The sequence below is a fragment of the Trichechus manatus genome, unplaced genomic scaffold (genome assembly GCF_000243295.1).
Source record: "Trichechus manatus latirostris isolate Lorelei unplaced genomic scaffold, TriManLat1.0 scaffold00046, whole genome shotgun sequence".
Taxonomy (NCBI): Eukaryota; Metazoa; Chordata; class Mammalia; order Sirenia; family Trichechidae; genus Trichechus; species Trichechus manatus.
In genome coordinates, this window is record NW_004443982.1 from 8,526,976 (window position 1) to 8,541,365 (window position 14,390).

General features: G+C 45.1%; 1 protein-coding gene across 1 annotated transcript in view; it reads left to right on the forward strand.

Annotated features, from left to right (window-relative positions):
* The window catches only part of DIPK2B (divergent protein kinase domain 2B), a 73,698-nt gene extending 60,018 nt beyond the window's left edge, over window positions 1-13,680 (forward strand). Inside the window, exons 3-5 of the mRNA XM_004376909.1 lie at window positions 8,390-8,563; window positions 11,811-12,099; window positions 13,340-13,680. Of these exons, the coding sequence (XP_004376966.1) occupies window positions 8,390-8,563; window positions 11,811-12,099; window positions 13,340-13,680 (804 nt within the window). The remainder of the gene's footprint in view (window positions 1-8,389; window positions 8,564-11,810; window positions 12,100-13,339) is intronic.
* The last annotated feature ends 710 nt before the right edge of the window (window positions 13,681-14,390 follow it).

The window sequence follows — 14,390 nt, forward strand, 5'->3', positions numbered from 1 at the left end:
TGTCACACGAATAGATATATGCACACCCATGTTCATTGCAGCACTGCTCACAATAGCAAAAAGATAGAAACAACCTAGGTGCCCATCAACAGACAAATGGATAAACAAATTATGGTATATCCACACAATGGAATACTATGCAATGATAAAGAACAACGATGAATCCGTGAAACATCTTATAACATGGAGGAATCTGGAGGACATTATGTTATGTGAATTTAGTCAGTCACAGAATGACAAATATGTATAAGACCACTATTATAAGAACTCAAGAAAAAGTTTAAACACAGAAGACAACATTCTTTGATGGTTACGAGGGTGGAGAGGGGGAGTGAGTGTTATTCACTAAGTAGATAGTAGACAAGAATTATCTTAGGTGAAGGGAAGGACAGCACACACTACAGGGGAAGTCAGTAGAACTGAACTAAATCAAAGCTAAGAAGTTTCCTGAATACAGTCGAACACTTCGAGGGACAGAGTAGCAGGGGCGGGGGTCTAGGGACCATGCTTTCAGGGGACATCTAGGTCAATTGGCATAACAAACTTTATTAAGAAAATATTCTGCATCCTACTTTGGTGAGTGGCGTCTGGGGTCTTAAAAGCTAGTGAGTGGCCATCTAAGATGCATCAGTTTGTCCCAACCCAAAAGAGAATGAAGAACACCGAAGATACAAGGAAAGTATTAGCCCAAGAGACAGAAAGGGCCATATAAACCAGAGACTGCATCATCCTGAGACCAGAAGAACTAGATGGTACCTGGCTACCACCAATGACCACCCTGACAGGGAACACAACACAGAGTCCCTGATGGAGCAGAAGAAAGGTGGGGTGCAGAACTCAAATTCTGAGTAATAAGACAGAACTTAATGGTCTGACTGAGACTGGAGGAACCCCAGAAAGCATGGCCCCTGGAGTCTCTGTCAATCCAGAAATGAAACTATTCCTGAGGCCAACTCTTCAGACAAAGACTGGACTATGGGACATAAAATGACACTCATGAAGAGTGTGCTTCTTAGCTCAAGTAGATACATGAGACTAAATGGGCAGCTTCTGTTCAGAGGTGAGATGAGAAGGCAGAGAGGGTCAGAAGCTGGCTGAATGGACACGGGAAATCAAGGGTGGAAAGGAGGAGTGTGCTGTCACAGTATAGGGAGAGCAATTAGGGTTACATAACAATGTGTGTATAAATTTTTGTATGAGAGACTAACTTATAATTGTAAACTTTCACTTAAACTACAACAATAAAAAATAAGTAGTCCAGGGCTGGGATAGTGGCTCTGTGATTGTCAGAGATCCAGGCTACTTTTATTTTACTGCTCCACAACTCTTAGCATGCCATGGTCCAAGACAGCTGTCCAAGCACCAGTCATTACTTCCACTTTCCAGCCAGGAAGGAAAAAGGGGTGAAGAAAGCTACACCAGTCCTGTTTAAAGACCTTTCTCAGAAATTTCTTATAGCTCAGTACCCTGTCACATTACCACACCCGGCTGCAAAGGAAGCTAAGAATGGAATCTTTACTCTGGGCAGCCATATGCCTGGCTAAGATCCAGGTGTCATTCATGTTTTTCTCTAGAAGCTATAGATAAGGAAGTTTATCCTTTAGTAGCACAAGAGAAGGTGATTTTCCTCAGAGCAGACCAAAACTTAAGAATAGTCTTGGCCACATTTCTCTGAATCTATTCTCTACATTACACCCAGAATTAGTTTCCTAAAATGTATATTTAAGCATGTCGCATCCCTGCTTAAAGCCCTTAATGGTTCCCCATCCCATCTAGATAAAATCAAAACTCCTTAGAATGATTTCAGTGTTCTTCCTATTTGAACTTCTTCTCTGTCCACTCTTACTAGCGACACCTAGCTTCAAGAAGTACTGACCTACTTGTAGCTTACAGCATATTCTCTCTCATCTTGAGGTTTTTGCATGTATTGTTCCCTCTGCATACAATACTCTTCCACCCACTTTGCAAGTTCACTCTACGCATGCTTCAGGTCTCAGCTTAGACTTCATTGTCTCCCAAGAAGCCTTTTAGGAGCCCACAAAAATGTTTTAATTTCTTTGAAAATCAGAAGAAAAAAAGAACTTTCAGGTCCAAGAAAGTGTTTTAAAACATAATATTAATATATTTGTGTTTATTACAATGCAGTTGTAAAATATAATTTTTAATTTCTTTTTAATGGAGGAAGAAGCCCATGAAGGCAAAAGTACCTAGGGCCTACGAAAGTTATAATGTGGCTCTGCTCCCATGGGCTCCAATAGTTCCCTGTCCTCACTCCAGTCATAGCACTTCCCACACCACATTGTGACTGCTGGACACTTGATGGAATGGTCTCCCGCACTGGACAGGATCCCCGGGAGAGTAGGGCCTATTTTGTTCCCCTTTCTATCCCCAGTGCCTAGAATACAGCCTAATGCTTGGCAGATGCTCCACAGACATTGATGAGGTGAATGAATGAATGAATGAATCACCTGATCTCAGCTAACTACAGTATTACACGGTGTGGCCATCTCATTCCCAGTAAAGACAAAGGATGCAGGTTCTACCTGGCTACACTTATCACTTACTCACTGTACTGTCTTGGTATAAATACTAGGTATGTGTGACCTTGAGCAACTCATTTAAGCTCTCTAAATATCAGTATTGCCATCTGTAAAATGGGAGTAATAATAGTATCTACCTCATTAGGTTCTTGTGAGGAGTAAATGAAAGAAGACACTGTACCTGTGAGGGACTTTGAACAGTTCCTGTTGTATAGCAAGCTGTCACTAATCATTATCTATTATTATTGCTATTCTTGTTATGGCCAATCAGCATCCTACCTCTCCCAGAGGTATTCTCATTTAAGAGTTGGCTCTTGGAGATGAAAGAATTACTTACTCCTCCCCCTCTAATGATCATCTGTAATGGGAGAGTTTCAGGCTGTGGGACAAGACACTCAGAAGCAAAGAGATGTTCCCATAGCCTCTAAAATCATCTTCTATGGTCTCCACCTGGGTAGCTTATGGGGATGGGGGTGGGACAAGACCTATTACAGTGAAAAGGGTGTGGATACTGGAGTCTAACCCACTGGGTTCAAATCCTGGATCCAACCCCTCCAACCCTTACCTACACTCTGCAAACTTCCAATTCCTTATTTGCAAAAAGAGGCTTATAATAGCACCTACCCCCTGGGGTACCTTGTTGTTGTTGTTAGGTATCCTCTAGTCGGTTCCAACTCACAGCCACCCTATGTACAACAGAATGGTCCAGCACCATCCTCACAATCATTTCTATGCTTGAGCCCATTGTTGCAGCCACTGTGTCAATCCATCTCCTTGAGTCAATCATCTCGCTGACTCTCTACTTTACTAAGCATGATGTCCTTTTCCAGGGACTGATCCCCCCTGATAAAGTGTCCAAAGTATGTGAGACGTAGTCTCATCATCTTTGCTTCTAAGGAGCATTCTGGTTGTACTTCTTCCAAGACAGATTTGTTCATTCTTTTGGCAGTCCACAGTATATTCAATATTCTTCACAAACACCACAATTCAAAAGCATCAATTCTTCAGTCTTCCTTATTCATTGTCCAGCTTTCGCATACATATGAGGCGATGAAAATATCATGGGTTGGGTCAGGCACGCCTTAGTCTTCAAGGGGATAGCTCTGCTTTTTAACACTTTAAAGAGGTCTTTTGCAGCAGATTTGTCCAATACAATGCATTGTTTGATTTCTTGACTGCTGCTTTCATGGGTGTTGATTGTGGATCCAAGTAAAATGAAATCCTTGACAACTTCAATCTTTTCTCCGTTTATCATGATCTTGCTTATTGGTCCAGTTGTGAAGATTTTTGTCTTCTTTATGCTGAGGTGTTATCCATACTGAAGGCTGTGGTCTTTGATCTTCATCATTAAGTGCTTCAAGTCCTCTTCACTTTCAGAAAGCAAGGTTGTGTCATCTGCATATCACAGGTTGTTAATGAGTCTTCCTTCAATCCTGATGCCCCGTTCTTCTTCATATAATTCAGCTTCTCGGATTATTTGCTCAGCATACAGACTGAATAAGAATGGTGAAAGGAGACAGCCCTGACACACACCTTTCCTGACTTTAAACCATGCAGTATCCCCTTGTTCTGTTTGAACGACTGCCTCTTGATCTATGTACAGGTTCCTCCTGAGCACAATTAAGTCTTCTGAAATTCTCATTCTTCACAATGTTACTCATAATTTGTTATGATCCACACAGTCGAATGCCTTTGCATAGTCAATAAAACACAGGTAAACATCTTTCTGCTATTCTCTGCTTTCAGCCAGGATCCACCTAGGACATCAGCTATGATATCCCTCGTTCCACATCCTCTTCTGAATCTGGCTTGAATTTCTGGCAGCTCCCTGTTGATGTACTGCTGCAGCTGCTTTTGAATGATCTTCACCAAAATTTTACTTGCTTGTGATATTAATGATACTGTTCGATAATTTCCAAATTCGGTTGGATCACCTTTCTTTGAAATAGGCATAAATATGAATCTCTTCCAGTAGGTTGGCCAGGTTGCTGTCTTCCAAATTCCTGGCATAGACAAGTGAGCACTTCCAGAGCTGCATCCGCTTGTTGAAACATCTCAAGTGGTATTCCGTCAATTCCTGGAGTCTTGTTTTTTCGCCAGTGCCTTCAGTGCAGCTTGGACCTTTTTCTTCGGTACCATCGGTTCCTGCTCACATGCTACCTCCTGAAATGGTTGAACGTTGACCGATTCTTTTTGGTATAGTGACTCTGTGTATTCCTTCCATCTTCTTTTGATGCTTCCTGCATCGTTTAATATTTTCCCCATAGAATCCTTCAGTATTGCAACTCGAGGCTTGAATTTCTTCTTCAGTTCTTTCAGCTTGAGGAATGCTAAGCGTGTTCTTCCCTTTTGGTTTTCTACCTTCAGCTCTTTGCATATGTCATTATAACACTTTACTTTGTCTTCTCTAGCCACTCTTTGAAATCTTCTGTTCAGCTCGTTTACTTCATTTCTTCCATTTGCTTTAGCTACTCGACGTTCAAGAGCAAGTTTCAGAGTCTCTTCTGACATCCATTTTGGTCTTTTTTCTTTCCTGTCTTTTTAATGACCTCTTGTTTTCTTCATGTATGATGTCCTTGATGTCATTCCACAACTCATCTTGTCTTCAGTCATCAGTGTTCAACGTGTCAAATCTATTCTTGAGATGGTCTCTAAATTTAGGTGGGATATACTCAAGGTCATACTTTGGCTCTCATGGTCTTGTTCTAATTTTCTTCGGCTTCAGCTTGAACTTGCATAGGGCAATTGATGGTCTGTTCTGCAGTCAGCCCCTGACCTTGTTCTGACTGATGATATTGAGCTTTTCCATTGTCTTTTTCCACAGATGTAATCGATTTGATTCCTGTGTATTCCATCTGGCAAGGTCCACGTGTAGAGTTGCCGCAGTTTATGTTGTTGAAAAAAGGTGTTTGCAATGTAGAAGTCATTGGTCTTGCAAAATTCTATCATGCAATCTCCAGCATCGTTTCTATCACCAAGGCCGTATTTTCTAACTACTGAACCTTCTTCTTTGTTTCCAACTTTTGCATTCCAATCACTGGTAAGTTTCAATGCAGCTTGATTCCATGTTTGATCAATTTCAGACTGCAGAAGTTGGTAAAAATCTTCAATTTCTTCATCTTTGGCCTTAGTGTTTGGTGTATAAATTTGAATAATAGTCATATTAAGTGGTCTTCCTTGTAAGCGTATGGATATTATCCTATCATGGACAGCGTTGTACTTCAGGACAGATCTTGAAATTTTCTTTTTGACAATGAATGCAACGCCATTCCTCTTCAAGTTGTCATTCCCAGCATAATAGACCATATAATTGTCCGATTCAAAATGACCAATACCAGTCCATTTCAGCTCACTAATGCCTAGGATATTGATATTTATGCATTCCATTTCATTTTTGACTATTTCCAATTTTCCTAGATTCATACTTCATATATTCCACGTTCCAATTATTAATGTATGTTTGCAGCTGTTTCTTCTCATTTTGAATCGTGCCACATCAGCAGATGAAGGTCCCAACAGCTTGACTCCATCCACATCATTAAGGTTGACTCCACTTTGAGGAGGCAGCTCTTCCCTAGTCGTCTTTTGAGTGCCTTCCAACCTGAGGGCCTCATCTTCCGGGACTATATCAGGCAATGTTCTGCTGCTATTAATAAAGTTTTCACTGACTAATTATTTTCAGAAGTAGACCACCAGGTCCTTCTTTCTAGTCTGTCTTAGTCTGAAAGCTCAGCTCAAACTTGTCCACCATGGATGACCCTACTGGTATTTGAATACTGGTGACATAGCTTCCAGCATCACAGCAACACGCAAGCCCCCACAGGGCAACAAACTGACAGACGAAAGGGGAGTGGTGTACCTGGGAGTATTAAATAGGGGACTGTACAGGAAATACCCAGCCCACTGCCTGGCATGCGATAGGTTAGTCCCCTCTCCTCCCATCTGTAAATGCTTCCACAGGATAGCGCATGCATGAATTGGAAACTCGTAGACTGAGAGCTGCTTTAATTTTCTCTGCCTGAACTGAGCTGTGCCCCACTCCTCTCAGGGGTGGAAATAGTTATCTGAGCACTGTCAGGCAACCTGGTCACATCTCATCTTGCCCAGTCACTTCAGAATCCTGACCAGCCTCTTCCTCCCTTCCCTGGGGTGTCCAGGGGCTCACTGATTGCCCATGCCATGGTAGTTTGACAAGCATGCACATTAGCCTCTGCTAGTCTGTTCTGGTCCTCATCTGGGGGCAGGAGCATATTCTTACCACAGCCATGTCCAGCAGTGGCCTGGTTGTAGTGTGATCAACCATCTCATTTTTCTAGTTTTAGCACTGAAAGCTCTGTTTCCCAGGAAACCCTTCAGTCCGGGGCAAACTGGGATGGCTGGTCACGCCCTCTCCAGCCTCCAAGCTCCAACATCAAGGCTCCCATAGGCCCTCCCACCCTCCTGTGGACCCAGGGCTCCAGGCTGCTGTCGCCACCCTGTGCTGAGGTGCCCAGGGCTCTAGAGACTTCCCTTAGCTGTCTCTAGAGACTGCCCTTAGCCAGGCCTCCACTAGGCAGGCATCCTGCAAACTCACAGTCTGCGGACACAGTTTTATGTCCTGGATCTTTCAGGCTTGATTGGTGATTTTCAAAGCCAGCTTCTCAGAACTTGAAAATCCTGTTCTCGCTCACAAAGCCAGTGCTCCTTGGCTATTACCACTGCTCTCTCTGCTGAGAGTTTTTTCTTTTTTCTTTAATTAATTTAATAACAACGGCTAACATTTACTGAGTACTTACTACCTGCCAGACACTGTTCTGGGTATTTTATATCTCTTAACTTATTTGATCCTCTTGACTCCATAGGGTGTAACGATTGTCACCCTCACTTTAGACTGGAACCCAAGGTACAGAGAGACTAAGTAGCTTGTCCAAGGTCACACAGCTGGTAAGCGTGGAAGCCAGGTTAAATTCTGTCTGACTGGCACGGGGGCCCTGTCCATAACTACATTTCTTTTCTTTTGTTAACATGCTGCTTATCTTTTTTGTTCAGTGTGTGGAGAAAGGTATAGAGGAGGGCTGGAAGGTTATGGAAAATAAGGCTAGGTTCAAATCTCTAAATTTTCTTCCCCACGACAAAAACAAATTGGCACATATAAACATGCTCTTGTGTAGCATCATAATGGAGATACTATAGCAGTGAAAAAGGAGAAACAGTTAAGTGCTTAGCTGCTAACCAATAGGTTGGCAGTTGCATCCACCCAGCGGCTCCATGGGAGAAAGACCTGACAATCAGTTCTTGTAAAGATTACAGCCTAGAAAACCCTATGGGGCAGTTCTACTCTGTCACATGGGGTAGCTATGAGTCCAAATCCACGACAGCCAACAACAACTTGGCAGTGAAGTGGTAGAAGGAATCGAAAGAGCTGATCACAGGAGGGCGCTCTGATTAATTCAGCCTGAGACCATGGGCAGAGTGGAAGTGTGATGGTGGAAGGAGACGCAGGCTGGCGCTCTAAGGCTGGATTGCTGGGTGAGGGGTGGGGTGGGGAGGGCCCACTGCCAGGATAGGAGGCCCACCTCCTCCTGCCCCGCATTGATTTCTCTCCCTTTTGCCCTTCGCTGCCCCACCCCTTGTGCCCCACGGTGATCCCCCCCTACCCTCTGCCTTCAGTAACGCCCTCTCCCCCAAAAGGGTTCTGCACCCTTTCCCCTGCCCCGGGGGCCTTTTCCCCCTCCTGCCCCGCCCTCTAGTAGTAATCTGCTCGCTCTTTCCCCGCAACCGGCAGCACCAGCTCATCCCCCCTCTTGCGAGCCCCTACCAGCGCTCAACACCCTTTCCCCCTTCCTGGGGGTCTCTCCCACACCCCGCAGGGCCTGCCCAGCCCCCTTCTGCGCTGCCCTTCGCAGCGACTCCTGGACCGCGTGGTCCGGCGGTATGCTGAGGTGGCCGACGCCGGCAGCATCTTCATGGACCACTTCACCGACCGCGACAAACTGCGGTTGCTGTACACGCTGGCTGTCAACGCGCACCCCATCCTTCTACAGGTACGCAGCGACCCCCCCTCCGCCGCAAACCTGGGAAAGCCCCTCAAGAGAGGAGGTCAACTTTGCTGTGGACTCGGGAGGGCAGAAGCAAAAATTCAGGGAGCAGCCTCCTCAGACTTTCAGGCGGGCCCAGGGTTGCGCTCTCTCCCCTCTACTGCACATCTTGGGGCCACCAATCCATTTAGAACCTTTGTGGCATTCCTTGGCTTCTCCAGTATGGAAGCGCTGTAGGGGAGCTCAAGGCAGGTGGGGGGGAGCAGGTAGGTGAAGTGGGGGGACAGTAGCTACCTTCACTGTCTGAGGCAGCCCTGAAGGGCAACTTTGACCTGTGCCTCAAAGAGCAGCAAGATTTGAGCAAGCTCCGGAGATGGAGAAAGAAAGCCAAAGAAACCCATGCAGAAGTGTACCCTGCAGCTATGCTTGGAAAAAGAGGAAAATGGAAGTAACCTAAATGTCTATCAATATGGGGAATAGTTAACTAAATGAAGATGCATATAGGGCCTGAGGATACAAGACAGGCATGGGCCTCTGCCTTCTTGCAGCTTCCAGTCCAGTAGTAGAGACAGACAGTTCATGTGGAGTCCAATCACACCAACTTTCCCCAAACCCCAAGGGTCATGACACAGGGACCACATAATGGGAAGTGGGAAGGAGCAACAGGAAGAGGAGGGGAGTTAGAGAGAGGAGGAGGAAAGGGAAAGGAGGAGAAAGAGGAGGAAGGGGAAGAAGAGGAAGAGAAGAGGAGGATGGAGAGGAAGAGAGGAGAAAGAGGAAGCCACAGTAAAAACAGTTAATAAAATATAGGCCAAATAGATGACAACTGAATATATAATAACAGCTCTCATTTATTGAGCACCTGCTATGTGCCAGGCATTATGTTGGGGTTTTACATCATTGTCTCATTTAATGTTTATGACAACCCCACAGGAATATTATTATTGTCTCCATTTCCAGATGAGGAAACTGGAACTCAGATATGTTAAATACTTAGCCAAAGTCAAAGATGAAACCCAAACCCAGAGCTGTCTGACTCTGTTCACAAAAGCATATCTATGAAAATTGGCATTTTAGACACTAGAGGAGGAGATGGAATTGCTTGTTGTCTCAGAGGTCTTTTCTCCCATCCTGTTGTAGGGTAAAGACATCACAAAGTTTAGTAAAGCAAAAAGAAAGTTTTATTTGGCATGTATTCAAAAAGTAGGAAATCGGACAACCATGCTTGCACAGCCATGTCTGCCCAAGTCCAAGGAATATTACAGAATAAGCAAGAATGGGAAAATGGACAAGCATGCTGCCACAGCCATGTTTGCCTGGGTCCAAGGAATGTTACAGAGTTATCACTATATATTAACATTACAAAATGGGCAAAACCATTGAAAGCTTCACCTTTTCACAAATTGGCTAGAAACTGTGATCTTACATTTTGAATCATCTTGCTTAACAATCATTGGTACTAGTTTCAGTAATGATAATCAGGAGGGTCTTCACTGGTCCAACAAATTTTCTATTCACTAAATGTTAATAGAAAAATATAAGAGTGGAAAGTCTTTAGTGTTCTGTTTGAATGGTTTATGTGAAAGGTTCCCTAAAAGATATTTTCCAAGATTATCTTAGCTATTGTCTTTATACCTTAGGGCCCTGTTGATGTGTCTTTGTGAGTCCTTGTGAGTTCAGCTCCAGCTGGGTCACATTCTCTATGCTCAAGGACAGGGAATAATGATTCCAATATTATTTTCTAAATCAATCCTTCTAACCTTGGCAGCAGCAGCAGACACTGGCTACTCACAGCCCTGGCTCCTAAGAGGCCTGGGCTGGGGACCATGGGGCTGGGACCCTCCACTCAGCCTGGCGTGGAACTGCCACCCACCTGGGGATGGCTCCGTGGACACACATGTGGGCATCACCAGGAGGCCCAAGACCCCCTCTGGGCATGGGAAATAACAACAGCACTTGGACGTGGGTTCTTCACAAACATGGCAGAAGATAACAAAAACTCATCAGAGAGGGGGATGACTTCGTTTTTTTGACGAAGGAAAAGCAAGAAAAAAAGTGCTAAGTATTTGTAGTTTCTGTCATTTCCCTCATTGCCACCTCTTTCTCCCATGGAGCAGCTGGTGAGTTCGAACCACTGACCTTTCGGTTAGCAGCCAAGCACTTAACCACTGCACCACCAGGGCTCCTTCATTTCCCTCATAGTTTAAAGAAATGCCATTCTAGATATAGTTGCTTCAATAAATAGTCAAGAAAAGACCAAGCAGGATTCTGTCCCTGCTTTTCACCTCACAAATCCACATGCTTGGAGCTCCTACAAGGAGACAGAAGAGACAGGCCTGGGGCTGTGTGCCTCATAGACCAGTGTTAGGCTGTCTCCCAGCAGGAGAGCATCTGTGAGTATCTGTTTACCCAAGCCAGGCCGATTTGCCCAGGGCCAGGAGGAAAGATTTCAGGCCAGTGCAGTTGTTTCCTGAATGTGAGTCATCCAAGGGCCAGCTTCATGATTTTTGCCCTATCCTGAAACCACCTATACTGTTATTTTGTAATATTTTTCTTTAAATAAGCCTTAAGTTGACCCTCTTTTTTCCCCATAGTCTCTTCCTAAGCAATATCTGTCAAATCTCAAATACCAGTCATATTTTGTCAACTACACAACTCTTAAAATAAAAGATATTCCCTTGAATCCTGTATGCCATCTAAAACCACGGCAAGTCCATTAGGAGGCTCATACCACACTTGGAGACCAAAACAAAACCAGTTGCTGTTAAGTCAACTTTGACTCATTGCAACCCCATGTGTGTAAGAGTAAAACTGCTCCATAGGGTTTTCAATGGCTGTGACATTTCGGAAGCGTATTGCCAGGTTTTCCTTTCAAGGTGCCTCTGGGTGGGTTTGAACCATCAACCTTTTGGTTTGCAGTCAAGTATTTAACCATTTGTGACACCCAGGGACTCCATACTTGGAGAAACTCTGTTCAAATACAATCCACAGCGTGGAAACTAGCACCTCTTTTTCCAAATCTTCTGATCAATAATTGAACAAAAAAATGTGTCCGGAGGGAGGGGCGGGGGTATTGCCAGTTTCAAAGAGGTATAGAAAGGGTTGAGCAACATTTTGCTGACGGGTTTGGAGACGGAGGATGCCTGGGTAAGGCTGATCTGTCTGTGTGCTCATGGTGACAGGCAGAGACTGAGATTTCTACCTGAGTGTCTTATCCCTAACCCTCTCCTGCCTCCTCCTTCTGGCTTGGCAGATCTTCCCTGGGGCTGAGGGATGGCCACTGCCCAGGTATCTGGGCTCCTGTGGCAGATTCCTTGTCAGCATCAGCACCAGACCACTGCAGGAATTCTATGGTGCGCCCCCAGACCAGGCAGCCGACCTCGCCTACCAGCTCCTTGGTGTCCTGGAGTCACTGAGGAACAACGATTTGAACTATTTCTTCTACTTCACCCACGTTGATGCAGGCATGTTTGGCATTTTCAGCAATGGGCATCTGTTCATCCGAAATGCCAGCACACTAGGAGTCATTGACAAGCAGGAAGGTAACCAACATGGGCCTGGCTGAGTGGCTGTCAGAGGGTAATTCAGGGTGACAGAAGCTAGGGATGGGTGGCCAGGGAATACACCATTGGGCCTTTCCAGTCTCTGTGTGACACAGAGAGAGCAACTCAAGTTCGGGGATGTTAGCTGCCATGTAAAATGTTCCTCTCCCCCATTTGAGTCTCTGCTCCACCTCCAAAGGGGACCTGGACTTGGCTCTGCCCATGGGAGGTATTTCACATCCTGCACAACCCCAACTGTGCCCTCCGAGGGCAGTGCTGTTGTCCAATTCGGTCTGTGAGGTGGCCCAGGGACCTGCCTTTGCCCCCTCCACCCCCCCCCACCACACTCACACAACTCACAGATCCATCTCTCCCTCAGAGCCTTTCTTATCAAATGTTTTTAGTCTTTATCTAAAATTTAAATATCTGGCTGATTCGTTGGTACATTTTACAATCCATTTTGGCACATTTGCTTTATATGAAGTTTTCTAATTAAAAGGCATGGCACCAAAGGAGGTGCATGAGTGAATCATATTTCTCACTATGTGCAAGGGCTCATCCAGGATTCTAGAACCCTTTGAACATCCCTATCTCTAATGGTGACCAAATTTTCTGAGCCCAAAATTTGACAAAGGATTTTCTTTTCTGATTTTTTATTGTATTTATATGATTAGGTCTACAAAGATAGACAAATTAAACCACACTCATTTCTCGATTTACCTTTATCAAGAAAATAAAATTAGGAGAAATCAGGCTGATTCCAGAATATTCAGTACATCAGTACTGAACATCACTCCAGTACAAGCACTGGATGCATGTTCTGGGTTACCTGTATTTTCTCCTGATTTTATATTTAAAAAGGGCAAATAATACCAGTCTTAATACTTTCCTGAGTTCCCTAATTCAGTAATTATGGGATAATAACAGTATGAATGTGATTCCTACAAATTACAGGCCCAACTTCTGATAGGGAGAAGTGGATTTTCCATGAATATTGTAGCAAACTCATATAGCATCGCTATGAGTCAGAATCGACTGGACGGCAATGGGTTTTTATTGTAGCAGAGCAAATTCCCATGTTGATCTCATCAGGGGCCATTGTGACCCTGAGCCCTCAATGCACTGATAACAGAGAAATGCTAGGAAATGAAAACTGCTTCGCCCATCGATTCTGATTAGTGGCACTCTCCCCAAGGAGAACAGCTGGTGGAGCATGTAATATTTTCCATTTCTCTTCCAGGCAGCCAGGTAGCCACCAGGGCAGAAGAAAATAAAGACATCTTTAGCTGCCTGGTTTCTGGCTGCCAGGCCGAGCTGCCCTCCTGTGACGCCATCCCAGAGAAGCAGAGCCTGGTGCTGGTGTGTCAGCAGTTGCTGCCCCGACTTCTCCAGGGGAAGTTCCCTTTCCCAGTGCAGGAGGAGATAGATGTCGCACTCACTCAGTGTGGGGAGGGCACCCGCCCAGACCCTGAAGTCCTGGGGGCTGCCAGCCGGCTGAAGGACATCTTGAGGCCCCTGAGGACCTGCAACCCCAGATTTGCTTACCGCTACCCAGACTGCAAGTATAATGATAAGTTCTGAGGGGCTGGAACTAGCTGGCTTGGGGGGCAACAGTCTTGACCTTCCACTCCCCTAGTCAGGTTGCTCCAAGGTTGAAAGAAGAAGTTCAGTTTAAATGCACATTCATTTCCCAGGGATTAGACAACACTTGAACTACCAGAGGGGTGTTCTGTGATACCACTTGAACGCCACCACTGGCTGGCACATCATGGCTGAGCACAGGAGTGGGCATCAGAAGACCCGAGTGCGGACACTCACTTGACCTTGGAGCCTCAGTTTCCCACCTCATAACAGATGAAAACCTATGTTTTCCACCAGAAGAGGAGGAGGGTGGGTTGGGAGTGATGTGTTAGTTCAGATCCTCCGAGAACAGGTGTCAAGGCAGGATGAACTGTGCAAGGATTTTATCAGGGGAATTGTTTGTGTGAAAGGAAATAAGGAGGGAGCTGAAGAAAGCTGGGAGAGTCTTCAGGCTGTGACCATGCTGTAAGCCTGAGTTTGAGTGAAGAAGAGAGGGAGAGAAGGCTAGGTGGAGGTACCATAGACTTCTGGTTGTGCAGTCTAAGAAAGGTTCAGCCAAGCTGTCATGGGTCCTTGAGCCAAAGTTTGCCATCAGGGTAGTCCCACGTCTCCCAGAACAGGCTGCCTTAGCATCCGTACCACACTCATCACTGATGGGGAACAGCTCTTGGGAAGCTGGGCCTTAGGCCTACAGCAAAGATGGAGTTCAA